Here is a 16,038-nt window from a genome sequence, read left to right as displayed (position 1 = left end):
TTGTCGACCACGGACTGCCCGACCACTCCCAGGCCGACCTGTTCGCTCGCTGGCTGGCTGGCTGGCTGGCTGGCCTGCACAACACGTACCCACACACGCATCCACATATTATGCTTAAGGGGTTCCTACAGCATCGACTTGGACACGGCCATGGACATGGGCCGGCCTGGCGCCCTCATCCCTGCCAGCCCGAGAATACAGCAAGTAGTGTTACGGTACATGGGCAGCGTCGTGAGTCTGCCGTCAGGCATCGCACTCGGTCCTTCTAACTCGCTTGTGGATCGTGGAAGAATATTCGACCTTGAAGCCGGCCTGCAGACTTCGTCCCATCCCCTTGGTCCCAGCATCTGGTCCACGATCCAGAGGCAGGGACCAGGCCCGGCCGAGACACCCCAGCCTCGCTCGCTTTCATCACCTTGCTAACCGCTTGTGGTGGCGATCGAGAGGCGCCCTGGATGAGACCTCCCGCACGCGTTGCTCCACTGCCGTCATTGCCGTGTGCCTGGGAGTCAGTAGCCATCATGAGACGTGACTCTCAGACACCTGGCTTGCGCAGATCAGGTTTGACATTGTCGCTTTCGTCCCAACTCCTGATGATTTCGTCCAGGGACGAGGTCTAGGGCTGTTGGTCTCGTTCATCTTCGTCTTGTCCATCGGCTAAACGGCCAGCCTCACTCACTAGGGCACCAGTCCCTACGGAGTTGAGTTCAGGAGTTCCCAACGGGGTAGACCAAGTGGCCACCTTCGTATATAATACCTCAAAACCTGCTCACTCCCCAAACCTGCTCACGCCACTCTTCCAATTCTGCAGTTGAGCTCATTTCCTTCTTGGCATCGTCTCATTCCTTCTCCTTACACCAACTCTAAGTCACTCTTTGACCCGCTGCCGGCCAGCTTTGATAGTACGATTTCTCAGGCAGGAACATACGACGCCATAATGCACGCCCCATCAGTCATCAGCCTCCTGGTCTCTGGCCTCGCCGCGTCCTCGGTCGCCGGCTTCGAGCTCAACGCCCCAGGAGTTTCCCTGTCTCGCCGCAGCGTCGCCCTCGTCGCTGCTGCTGTTGGGCCCGCTCTTGCGCTCCCCGCTGACATCTCCATCGAGGCCCGTCACCGTAAGTGCTTCAACCCACAATTCTGTGGAGCAGCCGTATACTGACAAGTTTCTAGACCAGGGTAAGGGCAAGAAGAAGAACAAGGCGGCGGCTGCTGCTGCCAAGCGCCAGGAGGATGAGGACGAGGATGAGGATGAGCTCGAGGAGCGCAGCCTTGAGGCCCGTCACCACCAGGGCAAGGGCAAGAAGAAGAACAAGGCCGCTGCTGCTGCCGCTGCCAAGCGCCAGGAGGATGACGAGGATGAGGAGGACGACCTAGAGGAGCGCAGCCTCGAGGCCCGTCACCACCAGGGCAAGGGCAAGAAGAAGAACAAGGCCGCCGCCGCTGCCCGTGACGTCGAGGAGCTCGAGTCTCGCGAGCCCCACCACCAGGGCAAGGGCAAGAAGAAGAACAAGGCCGCCGCTGCCGCTCGCGATGTTGAGGAGCAGCTCGAGACCCGCGAGCCCCACCACCAGGGCAAGGGCAAGAAGAAGAACAAGGCTGCTGCTGCTGCCGCCCGCGACGTCGAGGAGACCGAGCAGCTCGAGACCCGTGAGCCCCACCACCAGGGCAAGGGCAAGAAGAAGAACAAGGCCGCTGCTGCTGCCCGTGACGTCGAGGAGACCGAGCAACTTGAGACTCGCGAGCCCCACCACCAGGGTAAGGGCAAGAAGAAGAACAAGGCTGCCGCCGCCGCCGCTCGTGACGTCGAGACCACTGAGCAGCTCGAGACCCGTGAGCCTCACCACCAGGGCAAGGGCAAGAAGAAGAACAAGGCTGCTGCCGCCGCCCGTGATGTTGAGGAGCAGCTCGAGACCCGCGAGCCTCACCACCAGGGCAAGGGCAAGAAGAAGAACAAGGCCGCTGCCGCTGCCGCCGCCGCTAACTAAATCCTTCACGCCTGACTTCTTTTACTACCTTGGGTCGCTTGGAACACCGGGAGCGATACAAGAAGAGGCCACAATCTGACAATACGGCGGCTTCTCATTCTTGGATGGGTCGTTCCAATGCCACTTTCTATTACACTACGTTCGAAATAGTTCTGCTCGACGATACTGTGTGCTGTTAATGGATGTGTTTTGAAGCACATGGTCGTCCGTGAGCTGTGCTACGAATTGCGGATACTAGACCCGAGAAACTACAAATGTAACGAATATTATTGACCGAATCTGTGCTTCCCTTTCCATCGTGAGATCCAATGGTGCAATTGGCATATTAGCACGCAATTTCGTAAGGAAGATTCGCCTTCGAAGTCCAAACTATCACCAGACGTCGTCGTGTAAGTCAAGCCCCACAAACAGGGATCCTCTCCTAAACAAATTTTAATCGCTGCCGCTCATCACACGCAGACGGCTCTCGGCATGTTCTGGAAAATGAGCTTAATGGTCACGGCAACCAGCATGTCTTGCACAAGCCTCTCTTGCCGCTCATCAATGCTGGGCAGTACCAGGCTCTGTAACCCCCCTTTACGCAGAGAGGGATCCCCGGATTGACCTCAGGCCCCCCTCGGGGTCTGCCGAAACACGCTCAATGCGACGGGGATGTCGTACCGGGCCCCAAATTCAGACCCGACAGGCCCGGCTAAACTCCGAGACGGTTATACTGGCGAGGTGCATTGATGTTGCCATTTTGCTTATGTGAAGTAATGCGCTGTCCGAGCCGGAGTACCGCCAGGCTGTCGTGTCGGCATGGACGCGAGAGCAGCCGTGACGGCTGTCTGCTACGCAAGCACACTTTGCATCAGCACGAACAAGCTTCTTCTGGCAGATACGCGTTACACCACCAATGTCGCCACGCACCACCCTCGACCAGCCCGGTCCGATGATCCAGTCCACCCGCCACGCACCACCTCGAGGAACTAAACTTCGCCCTGGGGCCGGACGAGCACTCAAGGCTGACCTCAGCCCTGCCAGGCGCTCAGACGTAGACGAGACTCCTTGGGGACAAGCGCAGCGACCACAATAATCACCACCACCACCCCCGACAGCCCTGCTGGTGAGGTCTTGTCCTCCCATCTTCTCTAACGGGTTCATGACACGGACGCGGCCCCTCAGAAACGCTGCCGAGCCACGGTCGGTGGTGCACGTCGAGGCACGACCGGAATTCCGCTCCTGCTCGGGATTGGGGAGCATATGGGCAGGTAGGGCTGAGGTCGCTTGACCATCTCCTCTAGGTGCAGCGTTTCGTCCGATTTTCGAAGGGCGACGTATTGGTAGGGTTTGGACCGTCCAGAGAGGACCGCAGTGTTAATGGGCTTGCTACCGTGAATATCAGATGGAAATTGGAGAGGCGCGATTGGTGAGGGTGGTCGCCTCGGAGCGGAGAGCCCTCTTAGACTGCGTCATGCTTCCACACGAAACAATTTCTACCCGCGGGACAATTATCCGTGCACAGCGCTTCTGGTGTTTGTCTGAACGTCTTCCCTATAGTTTCCTCTCCCAGGCTACCTTCTATTGAATCACCACAAATCAGATACTGGGTGCTGCCATTGAGGATCCTCCTCCGGCGGGAAACCACGGCGATCACCCGTCCCGTGGGCTAGCATACTGCGCCAAGGTGATCCTCCAAGATTGACTCGCTTCTTATGCCCAAAGATAAATCTGTACTGCCATGTGACTACCAAGTCTCACCGCAATTGAGTACGTCGGGATGAGGCTGAAGTTCTTGACTCGAGTGCGGCAGCCAAGTCAAAGCCGCCCCCGGAGCCGGAGGGATGCGATTAAGGTTCCGGGAGCCCATCATGCTCAAATCCGCCTTCAAAGGCCATCACTGGTCATCAATAACGAACCTGACCGAGTCAATAAGTCCCAATTATTGACGGGATCAACTCTGGCCTCGGAATCGCATCGGCTCGGGCCTCGGAACTGCCTCAATGTCAGCCGTAGCCCTGGGTGAGCTTCCGGGGGGGTCGAAATTCGCCAGGTTCTGCCCGGAAGCATCACAGAGAGTGGTGCACAGCCAACGTTGCAATCTTCTTCGGCGTGACCTTTCTTGTTACCGACCACCAGATCGAGACGGCACCAGCCGCCCTTGAACATATAACAGTGGTCCAGCTAGTGGCCGGTCTTTCTCTGCCGGCCGTTCTCCCGGTCCGATACGTAGTCCGACGGCCACAATCTTGTGAGTCGCAGGAATCTTTATGCCGTAATCTACAATGACATCGCCTGCCGTCATTCTCCAAAGGACAGACTACAGTCGTTCTTCTTCGTCCCCACGGACGTTGAAGGTGGCGATGATGTGCAGCGCAAGCCTCGCATCAAGCACCACTCCGCTCTAGCACTCCAGGCAGAGATCAGATACTCATGGGCGGAGGATGAGCATGTCAACGGACCTCTCCTTCGCAAAAGATGTCCGAGTAGGTCCATATTTGTGGGCCCCCGGGAGCCCTGACTTGCATGCTCAAGGACGGGAGATACTGACCCTCGCCGCGTAAGCAAGATCCAAACGACGCATAGCTTTGTATGACAGACAAGCCTGGTAATTACGGGCGATTATTGCCAGCCGTGGATAATCTGGATACAATACGACGACGTCTGTGACGGTGAGGCCGTCGGCAGGCCGGGTGGGACGGCAGCTCTGGGATCCGGCGCATATACGCACGCAACTTCAGTAGCTTTGCGCGAACCCGTGAGTTCTGCTGATGCATGTACTTTGGGTGTATGCATGCATGTTACGTGGCGGATGGGACGAAGTTGTCTGGGTGGGATTGGTCTTCTTGAGGAGCTCGGAGTCCCGAGCTGTCCGCATCGACTTCCAGAAGGTTTGCCTAGTAGTCTACTGCGGATCTGGAGCAACCTGGGGAGCATTTGCCAGGCCCGGTAGCTTGGGGCAGGGTAGCATCAACGAGGAGGAGCATTGGCGAATGGGGTCGGCAGGATTTATCTGATTGGGAAAGGGAGTGTGGCGATCATTTCAGGAACAGACCAGAGCTGTCGAAGCTGTCGAAGCTGCCACTCAGAACCTTCTTCAAGCTAGGGCCGGGCCCAGCAGGCCGGAGAGGGAGCGACTGGAGATTGGCGCGCTGGCAATTGGCAGCGAACAGCGAGAGGATCTAGTGTAGAATGAGACCACTTTCTAGCATCGCTCCCGCCAGCTTCCGAACGGCGCCACAGCAGGCCAGGGACGAATGAAAAGCCAGCGAGGAGGGCAGATACTCCACCCGTCGCGCAACTCGCTGGCGTAGTTGCACGACTGACAGCAGACGGTCATGTCAGACGCATGTCTTTGCCCGATCCGGGCCCAGTTCGCGTGGTTTAAGCGGTCGACGGTGGGAGCCATCCATCTAACATCGTACTATGATTGCCAGGGGTGCGCGAGCTGCGGGTGGGGACCTCTGTGCTGGTTTGCTGGTTTGCTGTTTTGCTGGGCGACCGCGACTCGAATCGAATCGGAATCTGGGTTGACGCAGGCAGGGTAGCTCACTAAACTCTAAATAAATATCAGAACAGACGGCCCTCGCATACTGCATTCCTCTCAGATCACAAGATCCTGTGTTTGCCACCGACTTGTGTGAGACCTGAGACCCTCCCTGCCTGCAAATTTCCTTGCTTCGGCTCTTCGCTTGGGAGGTACGACAAACCGGGTGGTGTTGCTTTCCGCGGTCGTGCATCGTCGACCACGACAAGGTTAACCCCTTGTTTGTTTCCCATTTTCCTGATGAGCGGCAGCTTGTCCTCGACTGGATCGACAGCTTACAGAAAATCCAAAGGGAATCTCGTCGGCCCGGAATTTGTGAATCCAGGAATTCTGCCGCGCGAAAATTGCAATTGCAATTCCCATCCCATCCCATCCCCGGAACGAAAGCTGTTTCTGGGCCCATAGTCACCTGGGCTCGTGTTGGCAGTTTTTGTACTTGACGGTACACAACAGCGTAGAAGAAGGCGGAAGCACCCCTTGGGACACTCAGTTACTTCTTTCCATTCAATCTGCCTCATACGCCTCGTCTCGTTGACGTCGGCAAGGTGCCCCGCGACACACTCACCTTCCCGCAACCCAGTACGCCCTTCGCAGAGGGCAAAAGGAGCTGTCATCCACAAGAAGCGACACTACGACCACTCATCACAATGGATATCGTTCTCGAAGTCGCAGACACCCTTTTTGGGGACTACTTATACGCGAGATTCCACCCAATCCAGCCTGCACCATATGACTTCCCGCACCCTCCATCCAACGACACCGTCAACGACCGGGCGTTCTCAGCATGGACTTACAAGCCAGCAACACACTATTTCTCCCTTGAGCCGTCACAATATGCCTACATGAGCCAATGGCCGCGTGATAACATCTATCGTCAGGCCTTGTCTCTGTTCCTCATTGTCTGGTGAGCACCCTCCCAAATCAACTTATATCTGGAGAGCCTGCAGGTTAACACGTAATTTACAGGTTGTTCGGCCTGGTCGTATACTTTATATTCGCCACGCTATCATATGTCTTCGTTTTCGACAAGAAGACCAAGGAGCACCCAAAGTACCTAAAGAACCAGATCGCCCTTGAGATCAAGACGACCATGACCTCGATGCCCTTCATGTCCATCTGCACCGTACCCTTCATGCTGGCCGAGGTGCGCGGCCACAGCAAGCTCTACGACGCGATGGCCGAGGCACCTTTCCCCGCCTACAGCTGGGTGCAGTTCCCCTTCTTCGTCATGTTCACCGACTTCTGCATCTACTGGATCCACCGCTGGCTGCACCACCCGCTCATCTACAAGAACCTGCACAAGCCGCACCACAAGTGGATCATGCCGACGCCCTTCGCCTCGCACGCCTTCCACCCGCTCGACGGCTTCGCCCAGTCCTTCCCCTACCACGTCTTCCCCTTCTTCTTCCCGCTGCAGAAGGTCTCGTACGTCTTCCTCTTCGTCTTCGTCAACTTCTGGACCATCATCATCCACGACGGCGAGTTCGTCTCCGACAACCCCGTCGTCAACGGCGCCGCCTGCCACAGCATCCACCACCTCGCCTTCAACTACAACTACGGCCAGTACACCACCCTGTGGGACCGCATGGGCGGCTCCTACCGCAAGCCAGACCCTAGTATGTTCGACAAGCAGGAGAACATGTCCCAAGCCCAGTGGGAGAAGCAGAGCAGGGAGATGGAGAAGATGGTCAAGCAGGTCGAGGGCGTTGATGATAGGTCGTACCTGCCCGAGGCCAAGAAGACCAAATAAGGCACACCAGGGAAAGTGCTTCCAGAGGCATGGGCCTCCTGTAACGAAACCCTGTCGGTCCACGGACTGACAGACATGATCATTCTCGCATCCCCTCTGGATTAAAATAATGGTGTGAAAAGAATGGAGACGAGATTCTTGTATATATTTCTGGCTCCCGCCCAAATTATAGGGCTACATGTCATAGGAAGGGATGGCTGCTATGGCTAGGAGGTCTTCAATGACTATGCCACCGCTATCACAGACCAGTCCGATACCTCTACCTCATTTTTGGAGGAGGAATCGGGAACATACCTATTTTAATAATATGAAAATGATACGAACAACATGTCCAATACATTCTGACTCTCCATGGGTTTGAAGTAATCCGACGTCTTGGATTGGCCATGAAAAAAGCTGCTTAAAACTGTGAGAATGCAACTGCGGAGGGCATACGCAAAGTTGAAGCAACCTTATCACACGAGCGTCCCGACGGTTTTTCTGGATGTTTCCTCGTGCAGGTGGGCTTTTGGCTAGGATCCACGATGACAAGTCAATGTATGCCTGTCCCAGCATACTTGGTTCTCTGCTCCTGGTACAATTCTTGAGTCCTATGAGCAAAGGGTTCTACTGCCCTTACACCATCTACTTTTCAGCCCACACGTACCCAGCATGCGAAGAGGGTTCAGATGTTCGAAAATGTCAAACCTGACGCAAGTCTCCACGCTGCTTGATGACAGACTGATACGCAGACAGCCTGGCCTATCTCATTGATACCCCCATGCAAGCTCCAGATCCTCCAACAGCTTCAAACGCAGCCCTGTGACCATCTAGAAGGGGCGAGGACGTTCACAAAAGTAATCGTGCAAGACAACGCGAGAGATGCCTTTATTGACGCCTGGTAAAGAGAAATACATAGACGATATCACTGGCTCCAAAAAAGAGCAAAAGCATCAGTAGCTGCAGCAGGTCTTGATCCTGCGACCTCCAGTTGATCAGACTGGCGCCTGGGAAGATTCATTAGTATCCTGCCTGTTGTTTATTGCGATTAGGTTGACTCACTCTCCACTGAGCTATACAGCTGACTTGGTGTATGTTTTGGTTGATTTGGGGTGCTTTTGTGGCTGTGTTGTCTGAATTGGTTCGGCTGTCATATGTGCCTTGAGTCGCAGTAGCGGATGGGCATGACATGAACATGCGAGAATGCCTGCATAAGATACCGACTACACGCCTCGATCATAACCTGCTCTATGTCTCCCCTCGTCCAGACGAACTCACGTAGCGAGTCCTCCACTTCTCCGGCAACCGCGTGCCCATTTGCAACTCCCACAACTTCTGATCGAACCCCCCGGCCATGAGAGCCTCGTCGTCGCCGGCGTACTTGAACGTCATGCCATCCCCGTGTGCTGGTTCTCGGCCGTCCGCGAATTGCATCTGGCATGGAGCCACCTCGTAGGCACTGGGCTCGTAACGCGCGAGCTTGCGCTCGTCCTCGGGCGACTGGGCGACGTAGGCGTGGCCCGTCACTTCCTGGCCGGGCTTTCCGTCCACTAGCATGCGGTACTGGCCCCAGTCTGTGAGTGCGTAGCCGGTGATCTTTGCTGGCCGCAGAACGGGCTCTTCCTGGAGGTCGAGGATGTGCTTGAGAATATCGGGTTGGGTGAGGGTGCCATAGAAGAAGTAGTATTTTGGTTTGTAAGGCTCTTCCACCAGTGCCTTTCCTATGCACCAACTGGGATTGCCATCTGCTGGCATCGGTGTAAGGCTATGATGATATGCAGGAGTTTCAACCGCTTGTTTACTCTTGGCTGTGATGGTGTGAGGAGCAGGAGGAAGCGGGGGCGCTGAGGGCGGTGATTTGTGCTCACCGGCGTCCATCTTGGCGATTGATTATTGGTTGGGACAAGCTAAGGATGTGGTCATGCCTTGTGCTGAGAGTTGGTAGATGATATGAAATTCAAGGTCGAGTGACAGATTGCAACCGGGGGGGGGGATCGCTGTGTTGGTCTTCGCTCGTGGCTTGAGACGTTGTAGCCTGAGTCCCACCCACAGCTCCTCGCCTAGATAGATTCCGGTTGGCTGGCGCAGTTTAGAGCCTCTCTCTTTCGATTTTGGGGCTATGAAAGGAAAATGCTGCTCTTTAAAGAACCAGTTGCAAAGTGCAGAACAGTTCCAGAGAATCATTCACCGACAACTCACATATAACACGCCTTGGCACAATCGTGAGGCCACGAGAAAAGATGCCAAAAGGATTTGAGCATCTTAGTAGGTAAAATTGAGAGACGAAAGACAACTGCAATGATTGCTCGAACGTCAACCAAGAATCTTGCAACAGAAGAAAAGTTAAATATAGGAAATCCGGCGTCTGCCTCGCACAATGTGCATTACCATCTCCCTATCCGGGAATCAAGGGCTGAAAATGAATTTGCCAAACCAAATCAGGCCGCCCATACGAGTCGAACCATACGGTATACCAATCCGTCAAACGCCGTCGCAAAGCTGCCGGTCAAAAAGAAGATACCAAAGTAGAGGGCTTGAGCAGTGATCATTGCTTCCCGATCCTCCCACGGCCGAATCCATTCATCCTTTCCACACGAATACCCATCCCTCAAGAAAAGCTCACGAACTTGGGATCCTTGGGTCGCCCGTCCGCCCCAATACCATTATCGCGGAAGCGGTTCTCCATGTAGACCTTCCTGGCCTGGTCGAACTTCATCCTGCGCTTCTTCATGATCTTGAGTATCTCCTGCTTCGCCGCGTCGTCCAGACCCGCACGGCCGTCACCATCCGCCACGTTTCCAGAGAGATCAAATGTTGTCGAAGATAGACCGGCCTCGATGTCGCCGGCAAATGAGCCGGGCAACCGGCTGTAGAGGTAGTTGCTACCGGGGAGGCGGATTTCGGAGACGAGGTGTGACCACCGGTCCCGTGTGAGGTACAAGGCGGTTACGGAGACGAGGAAGAGAAACACGGTAGAATATAGAACGTATGCCATGGTCGCGGAGGATGAGTATGTGATGGATCTGGGGTCGGAGATCGCTGGGTTGGCTTCGAATTATGCGGAACGTTTAGTTAGGCTTCGAGTGACGTCTCGGGTCGGTCGGGTGACTGAAGCGCTGATGAAAAGGGCGAATTGTTGGTTGATTGAAATGAAAAACACAAAGGAGAAGTATTGTTTGATTTCTGTGAATTAGAGACGCTATGCCTCGGATTTCATTTCCATGTCCGGAGAGCGAAGCCTCCAAAGGTGCATGATGAAGACGCGAAGGCGCAGGGACGAAGGAAGAGTCGGTTGGTTACAGAGTCTCAGTCGCAAAGTTCCAGCGGCCCGAGGCTGACGCAACCAACCAACCTATCGCGTATCACACGCGGCCGCTAAATTGGACATTTGGCAACCCCCTCTCTGCTTTGCAGGGGGGAGGGTGCCAAGGGGGGGGTGGTTCCTCCAGAAGTTGGCATTCATCCAAACCCTCTGGTCCATTATGTAAGCGGCTCCCACAGAAAGAATCTCCTAAGCAAAATATCACCGACACCACCACGCTGTAGCGACGACAACGAGATCAGCCAACCGCCCTTTGACGCCTACTTCCTTTACGAGCTCACCAACTCTCACCACAGAACCGTCAAGATGTCTCTTCCTAACGTCTCCGCCGATCTCGTCTGGGAGATCACCCGTACGTGTCACCGAGCCAGCCAGTTTGGGCAGAAAGAAAATGCACAAGCAGAGACACCACTCAGAGCGCGGCGCCTAACATTGTGTCATAGGCAACAACAACTCCTACCTGGTCAAGCGCAACACAGGAGGTGGTGTTCAGTTCTCCCGCGACCCTCTCAACCTGTTGAACAAGAACAGCCGCAAGGTACGAATGACCTGATGGGAGATCTCGCTGGCCCAGGGCATAGGGCAACCGCGGGCAATTGGCCACTCACCGGACGATGGAGGCTAATTAATTGGTCCACAGCACGCCGGCTACGTCAACGAGAAGGCCGTCGGTATCTCTGCTGAGGGTGACAAGGGCGTCCACGTCGTCTCCAAGACCAAGACTTCCAGCCAGCCCGCAAAGAACGCCCACAAGCGCACCTTCGGCTCGCACAACCGCAAGTACGTCTACAACATCTACGAACCTTGACGGTCGTCTCTCAAGTCTAGCGCCGGGCAGTCCACAGCTAACGAGATCTCTCCCCACACAGGACCTTCAAGAACATTGCTTCTTCCACCGCCAAGTCCGGCTACCGCCCCGATCTCCGTGAAGCCGCCATTGCCCGTGCCTCTGCCATCCGCCGATCCCAGCGACCTGTCAAGCCCGAGCCCGAGAGGAAGCTGCGTGGCAACGCCGCCAAGAAGGCTGCTCAGGAGTAAATTCCACCGAGTAGTATTGGGGAAGACATGCTGGACTGTTGACGGCCAACGAGCCTGAACAACCTTTAGACGTGGCCATGGCATCGCGTCTGAATTGAGGACTACTTGGGTCTCGAAAGAGCCAACGTGGTATGGTCTGGCGGGATATGCGGCATATTGGTATCATTACAAGGAGTCAACGGTGAATGGTCAATGCGAATGATTGAAATCCACACGGTCTGGTCTCCTGGATTGATGCAGTCTGGCAGGCTGCAAGGCTGGAGTGGCAGGAGTATTGCTTCTCAGGCAAAGGGCCCAGGGCTCCGTATCAAAATAAAGTGACAAGACAAAAGCCCGACCAAGCGGTACTCTGTTCATTGGCCTAAGCAATGTGCTTGTTGTTCCGAAGAGCCTCCGAGGCTCGTGCTTCACAAGCCTGCGTGTTCCAGCTGTCAGCGTGAGCGAGCCGACCCACAGGGAACCACAGGGAAATGCCGCACGTGGCTGTCCACTAACATGCCTCGTGCTCTGACATCCCGCGCAATTGACGCCATTTCAATCAAAATGGGCAACTTGAACATAGATGGCAATTATCGGAGATCAGAGATACCGAACATGCCCGAAGTTCAACACAGTAGCCGAGCCTGAGCCTCGGGACAGCTCCCGCTAGGTAATGGAACCTTGGAACCTTATCGTTTTCTAGGCTTGGTTGTGACTGTAGCTTCAACACATGTGGACTGCTTGCCTTGTTCACATGGCTGGGATGTATCAGAGAGTCATGCAAAGCTCCAGTTCGAAGCTGGACCCTATCGCGTTTGAGCCCAAAATATCGTGAAGATAGGTATCAGATAACAGCCGCCAATATTGCGGGTTTTTCTTCTCTCGGTGCCCGGAGAGACTTAAATATGGAGAGCGAGCTCTGTTGAAACCTTGCCCAGCTGGTCCTGTGCATCCGTTTCCCAGGTTGAGACTCGACCGTGCAAGGCCGTGTCAGCGAAACGGGGACTGTTCTTTCCAATCTTAGCAGCTGCAGCCCTTGCATACCCCGCCATCTACCCCAAAGCGCCCCCGAATCTGGAGCTCTACCCCCTGACACGACCTCCTTCGCCGAGCCTGCCTGCACCGGGAAGAGCCAAGGTGTAACAGGCACGGGAACTGCCATCATAACCTCAACAACCCCTCTTCATCACCGCCCCTCAACATTCTTCCCTCTCCTGTGATACCTTGAGCAACTCTTCACTTCCCTTTCCGACGAACACTCATCAAGAAAACGTTGCAAGTCAACACCAACAATCATAAGCCTTGTTACTGGCCAACGCCTCTATCTACGATACCCCACCACAGCTCTTTTCGCCGTGCAATCGGACCCCTCCCCCACCACCTCACAAGCTCAACTTAGGTCAAGATGGTCAAGGCCGGTATGTCAACATAGGATCACAAATAACGCAACGCTGTAGACTGTGTAGGTTGACATGTATCAACAGTTGTCGCTGGTGCCTCTGGCGGTATTGGACAGGTCAGTAGACGGCCATAAAGAAGAATCTGAACTCTGACTGGAGAGCTCCTGCTGACCGCCACCTATTGCTAGCCTCTGTCCTTGCTCCTGAAGCTCTCCCCTCTCGTGGATGAGCTTGCCCTATACGATGTTGTCAACACTCCCGGCGTTGCCGCTGACCTCTCTCACATCTCCTCCAACGCCGTACGTTCGCCTCCCAACGAAAGCCCACACACACCCCGCTCCAAAACACACATCCACGCACATAGTGCAAAATATCTTACTGAGTCGTTGTGTAACAGAAAGTTGCTGGCTTCGTGCCCGCTGGTGGCCCCCGGGACCCCGACACTAGCCAGGCCAAGGCTGCCCTGAAGGATGCCGACATCATTGTCATCCCCGCTGGCATTCCTCGTACGTTCTGCAAACATAAATTCCGTGATGTGATGTCGAGGCCAGAGTAGCTTACAGCCAGCAACAGGCAAGCCTGGTATGAGCCGTGACGACCTTTTCAACATCAACGCTGGCATCGTCAAGGGTCTCATTGAGATCGCCGCGGAGGTCGCCCCCAAGGCTTTCATCCTCGTTATTTCCAACCCAGTCAACTCCACCGTGCCAATCTCTGCCGAGGTCCTGAAGGCCAAGGGTGTCTTCAACCCTCAACGCCTGTTCGGTGTCACCACCCTCGACATTGTGCGCGCCGAGACATTCGTCGCCGAGATTGCTGGCAAATCCAACCCTCAGGAGCTCACTGTTCCTGTCGTTGGCGGTCACTCTGGCGAGACTATCCTGCCCCTCTTCAGCCAGGTCACTCCCAGCGTCACTATCCCTGATGACAAGTACGACGCCCTCGTCAACCGCGTCCAATTCGGTGGTGATGAGGTCGTCAAGGCCAAGGACGGTGCCGGTTCGGCCACCCTGTCCATGGCATACGCTGGCTACCGGTAGGTTGAAATTTCGCGTGGTCGATGGAGTCTGAGCTGACAAGAACACAGATTCGCCGAGAAGCTGCTCAAGGCCGTGAAGGGTGCCAAGGGTCTCGTTGAGCCATCTTACGTCTACCTTCCAGGCGTCCCTGGCGGCGAGGAGATTGCCAAGCAGACTGGCACCGATTTCTTCTCCGTGCCCATTGAACTTGGCGTGCGTACTTCCGAACCCTTCTTGCTGACAATCCTGGCTGACCAAACCTAGCCCAACGGAGCTGAGAAGGCCATCAACCCCCTGGGTAACATCACGGAGAAGGAGAAGCAACTCCTGGCCAAGGCCATCGAGGGTCTCAAGGGCAACATCGACAAGGGCGTCGCTTTCGCCAACGCTTCGCCTCAAAAGTGATTTCCCCTTTCACCTCTATTTCTCCGCCGTCTTTTTTGGGCCTTCTTCATCTTTTCAGCTTTTGACAACGCAAACATAACACCACGGCCAGCCCTCGCGACTAGGCAGAGTGAATCTTGCAATGGATTTGGCGAATTGAATCAGTCAAGAGTTAGTTGCTGATCTGTTGTCCCTTCTCTTAGGTTGTGAGTGTGTTGTCACATTGGTCGGAAAGATGCTTTTGGGTAGTCGTTTTTTATGACGACTTAACGTGTGGAGGTCGGGTGAACGAGACCAGCGGCTCTTTTGCGCTGACAAGGACCATGGAGCCAAACCGTTCGGGTCTTCTCCATGTGAATGAAAAGGGGTATAGACGGACCCCAATCAGAAATAAATGCCGTCAAACACACCAAGTCTTCCTTCACCCAGCGTAAATGCATGACCGCTATGATTCGTGTCGCTTTTGCTTCTGATGAGTGAGAGCATGGTGAAGGTGAACGCAAAACACAAGACCCAACTCGGAAAGACTGTTCATTTCGTTGGCACAGTCTTGATCTGAAACACCGCACCAGGCAACTCGTTAGTCTCGGCCTGTACTGTCGCGTTGACGCCCATTGCCGCCAATGCACCTCTAACGACGCCACAGGGAAACCATAGGAACTGTTACCTCAGTGTTAGCGGTCTATTTTTTAAGGGAAATTGAGGCGTGGGTAGGGTAGGCATCTAGAAACATACCGGCTCCGCTCGTTGAACCGCCCCTCCTCCAGTCTCCGTACTCATTCTCGAGAACGGCCGGAAGGCATTGTCTGTCAGAACGTAAACTCCCTAGACATCTGATCGTCAGCAGGCCTGCGACCAAATATGCCCAGGAGAGGAGCCACCAACGTACCCGGTGGTTCGTCTTCAGGTTGTCGATCTGCTTCCGGAAGACCAGCATCCACAGGTCCTTGCAGAGGAACTTGATCACGTCGAGGGTATCGTTGAAGCGCGGGCGGTCCCTCGAGAAGCTGCAAGCCAGAAGGAAAAGCACGGGACGGTCAGCTCATGTTCCCACTTTTCCCGCGGATATTCTCGGGACGTGTGTTGAGGGAGGGGGTTTATGGGGGGGAAAGGAGAGGATAGGAACGGAACAGAACACAGAAGAAAGTTTCCCGGACATACCGCTCGACGAGGCCCTGTCCCACCCTGTAGCCCAGGGTCTCGAGCCGGTAGAACACCGCGTCCCTCTCTTCCTCCTCGTCCATGACGGCGCGCGGGCCTCCTCCGCCTCCTGCCGCCGTGCCCGCCGTCGACGACACGTCCTTGTCTGCTGCTGCTGCTGCTGCTGATGACGCTGCGGGAGGTATGCTTGAGGTCGCCGCCGCTGATGCCTCCAGCTCGTTGGTCACCCGGTAGGCCATGGGGACCAGCTCGATCAGGAGGAAGTCCAGGCACGAGGCACTGACGAAAGTGGCGGTCGGGTCGCTCGCATTGTAGGGCGGCATCACGGCTTCGAACGACATTTTGCCTGGTTGTGTAGCCTGTAATGGTGATGTGGTTTGCTGTCTTCTGTTCGTGGCCGCGGGTGTTATTGGATCAGGCTTCCTGATGGTCTGGGCTGGGGGCCGCTCTCGTCTGGTTCGGCGAGGGCTTCGAGGTACTGTCGGGGTGGACGGG

The 16,038-nt window shown here is 55.3% G+C and overlaps 7 protein-coding genes across 7 annotated transcripts; 4 read left to right on the top strand and 3 right to left on the bottom strand.

Moving 5' to 3' along the window:
• Positions 1–937: 937 nt before the first annotated feature.
• On the top strand, positions 938–1,985 carry J7T55_015096 (uncharacterized protein; the record flags this gene model as incomplete). Its single annotated transcript, XM_053133359.1, has 2 exons — positions 938–1,115; positions 1,171–1,985. The coding sequence occupies 2 exons, from the start codon at positions 938–940 to the stop codon at positions 1,983–1,985; spliced, it is 993 nt and encodes a 330-aa protein (XP_052988825.1).
• A 4,173-nt stretch (positions 1,986–6,158) lies between these two features.
• J7T55_015095 (uncharacterized protein) lies at positions 6,159–7,261 on the top strand (the record flags this gene model as incomplete). The annotated part of the gene is made up of 2 exons (XM_053133357.1): positions 6,159–6,415; positions 6,478–7,261. The coding sequence occupies 2 exons, from the start codon at positions 6,159–6,161 to the stop codon at positions 7,259–7,261; spliced, it is 1,041 nt and encodes a 346-aa protein (XP_052988824.1).
• A 1,129-nt stretch (positions 7,262–8,390) lies between these two features.
• Positions 8,391–9,118, bottom strand: J7T55_015094 (uncharacterized protein; the record flags this gene model as incomplete). Its single annotated transcript, XM_053133356.1, has 2 exons — positions 8,391–8,447; positions 8,519–9,118. The coding sequence occupies 2 exons, from the start codon at positions 9,116–9,118 to the stop codon at positions 8,391–8,393; spliced, it is 657 nt and encodes a 218-aa protein (XP_052988823.1).
• Positions 9,119–9,848: 730 nt separating this feature from the next.
• Positions 9,849–10,235, bottom strand: J7T55_015093 (protein precursor; the record flags this gene model as incomplete). Its single annotated transcript, XM_053133355.1, has 1 exon — positions 9,849–10,235. The coding sequence occupies one exon, from the start codon at positions 10,233–10,235 to the stop codon at positions 9,849–9,851; it is 387 nt and encodes a 128-aa protein (XP_052988822.1).
• Positions 10,236–10,868: 633 nt separating this feature from the next.
• On the top strand, positions 10,869–11,600 carry J7T55_015092 (uncharacterized protein; the record flags this gene model as incomplete). Its single annotated transcript, XM_053133354.1, has 4 exons — positions 10,869–10,914; positions 11,006–11,100; positions 11,203–11,342; positions 11,432–11,600. The coding sequence occupies 4 exons, from the start codon at positions 10,869–10,871 to the stop codon at positions 11,598–11,600; spliced, it is 450 nt and encodes a 149-aa protein (XP_052988821.1).
• Positions 11,601–12,984: 1,384 nt separating this feature from the next.
• J7T55_015091 (malate dehydrogenase) lies at positions 12,985–14,403 on the top strand (the record flags this gene model as incomplete). The annotated part of the gene is made up of 7 exons (XM_053133353.1): positions 12,985–12,997; positions 13,064–13,095; positions 13,168–13,278; positions 13,377–13,485; positions 13,553–14,015; positions 14,067–14,211; positions 14,263–14,403. 7 exons carry the CDS (start codon positions 12,985–12,987, stop codon positions 14,401–14,403), a joined length of 1,014 nt encoding a protein of 337 aa, XP_052988820.1.
• Positions 14,404–14,913: 510 nt separating this feature from the next.
• Positions 14,914–15,884, bottom strand: J7T55_015090 (uncharacterized protein; the record flags this gene model as incomplete). The annotated part of the gene is made up of 4 exons (XM_053133352.1): positions 14,914–15,042; positions 15,118–15,207; positions 15,272–15,389; positions 15,544–15,884. 4 exons carry the CDS (start codon positions 15,882–15,884, stop codon positions 14,914–14,916), a joined length of 678 nt encoding a protein of 225 aa, XP_052988819.1.
• Positions 15,885–16,038: the final 154 nt, after the last annotated feature.

The sequence above is a fragment of the Diaporthe amygdali genome (genome assembly GCF_026229845.1).
Source record: "Diaporthe amygdali strain CAA958 chromosome Unknown NODE_36_length_484128_cov_64_979186, whole genome shotgun sequence".
In the NCBI taxonomy this organism is placed as follows: Eukaryota; Fungi; Ascomycota; class Sordariomycetes; order Diaporthales; family Diaporthaceae; genus Diaporthe; species Diaporthe amygdali.
This window is presented reverse-complemented; position numbering and strand designations above follow the sequence as displayed.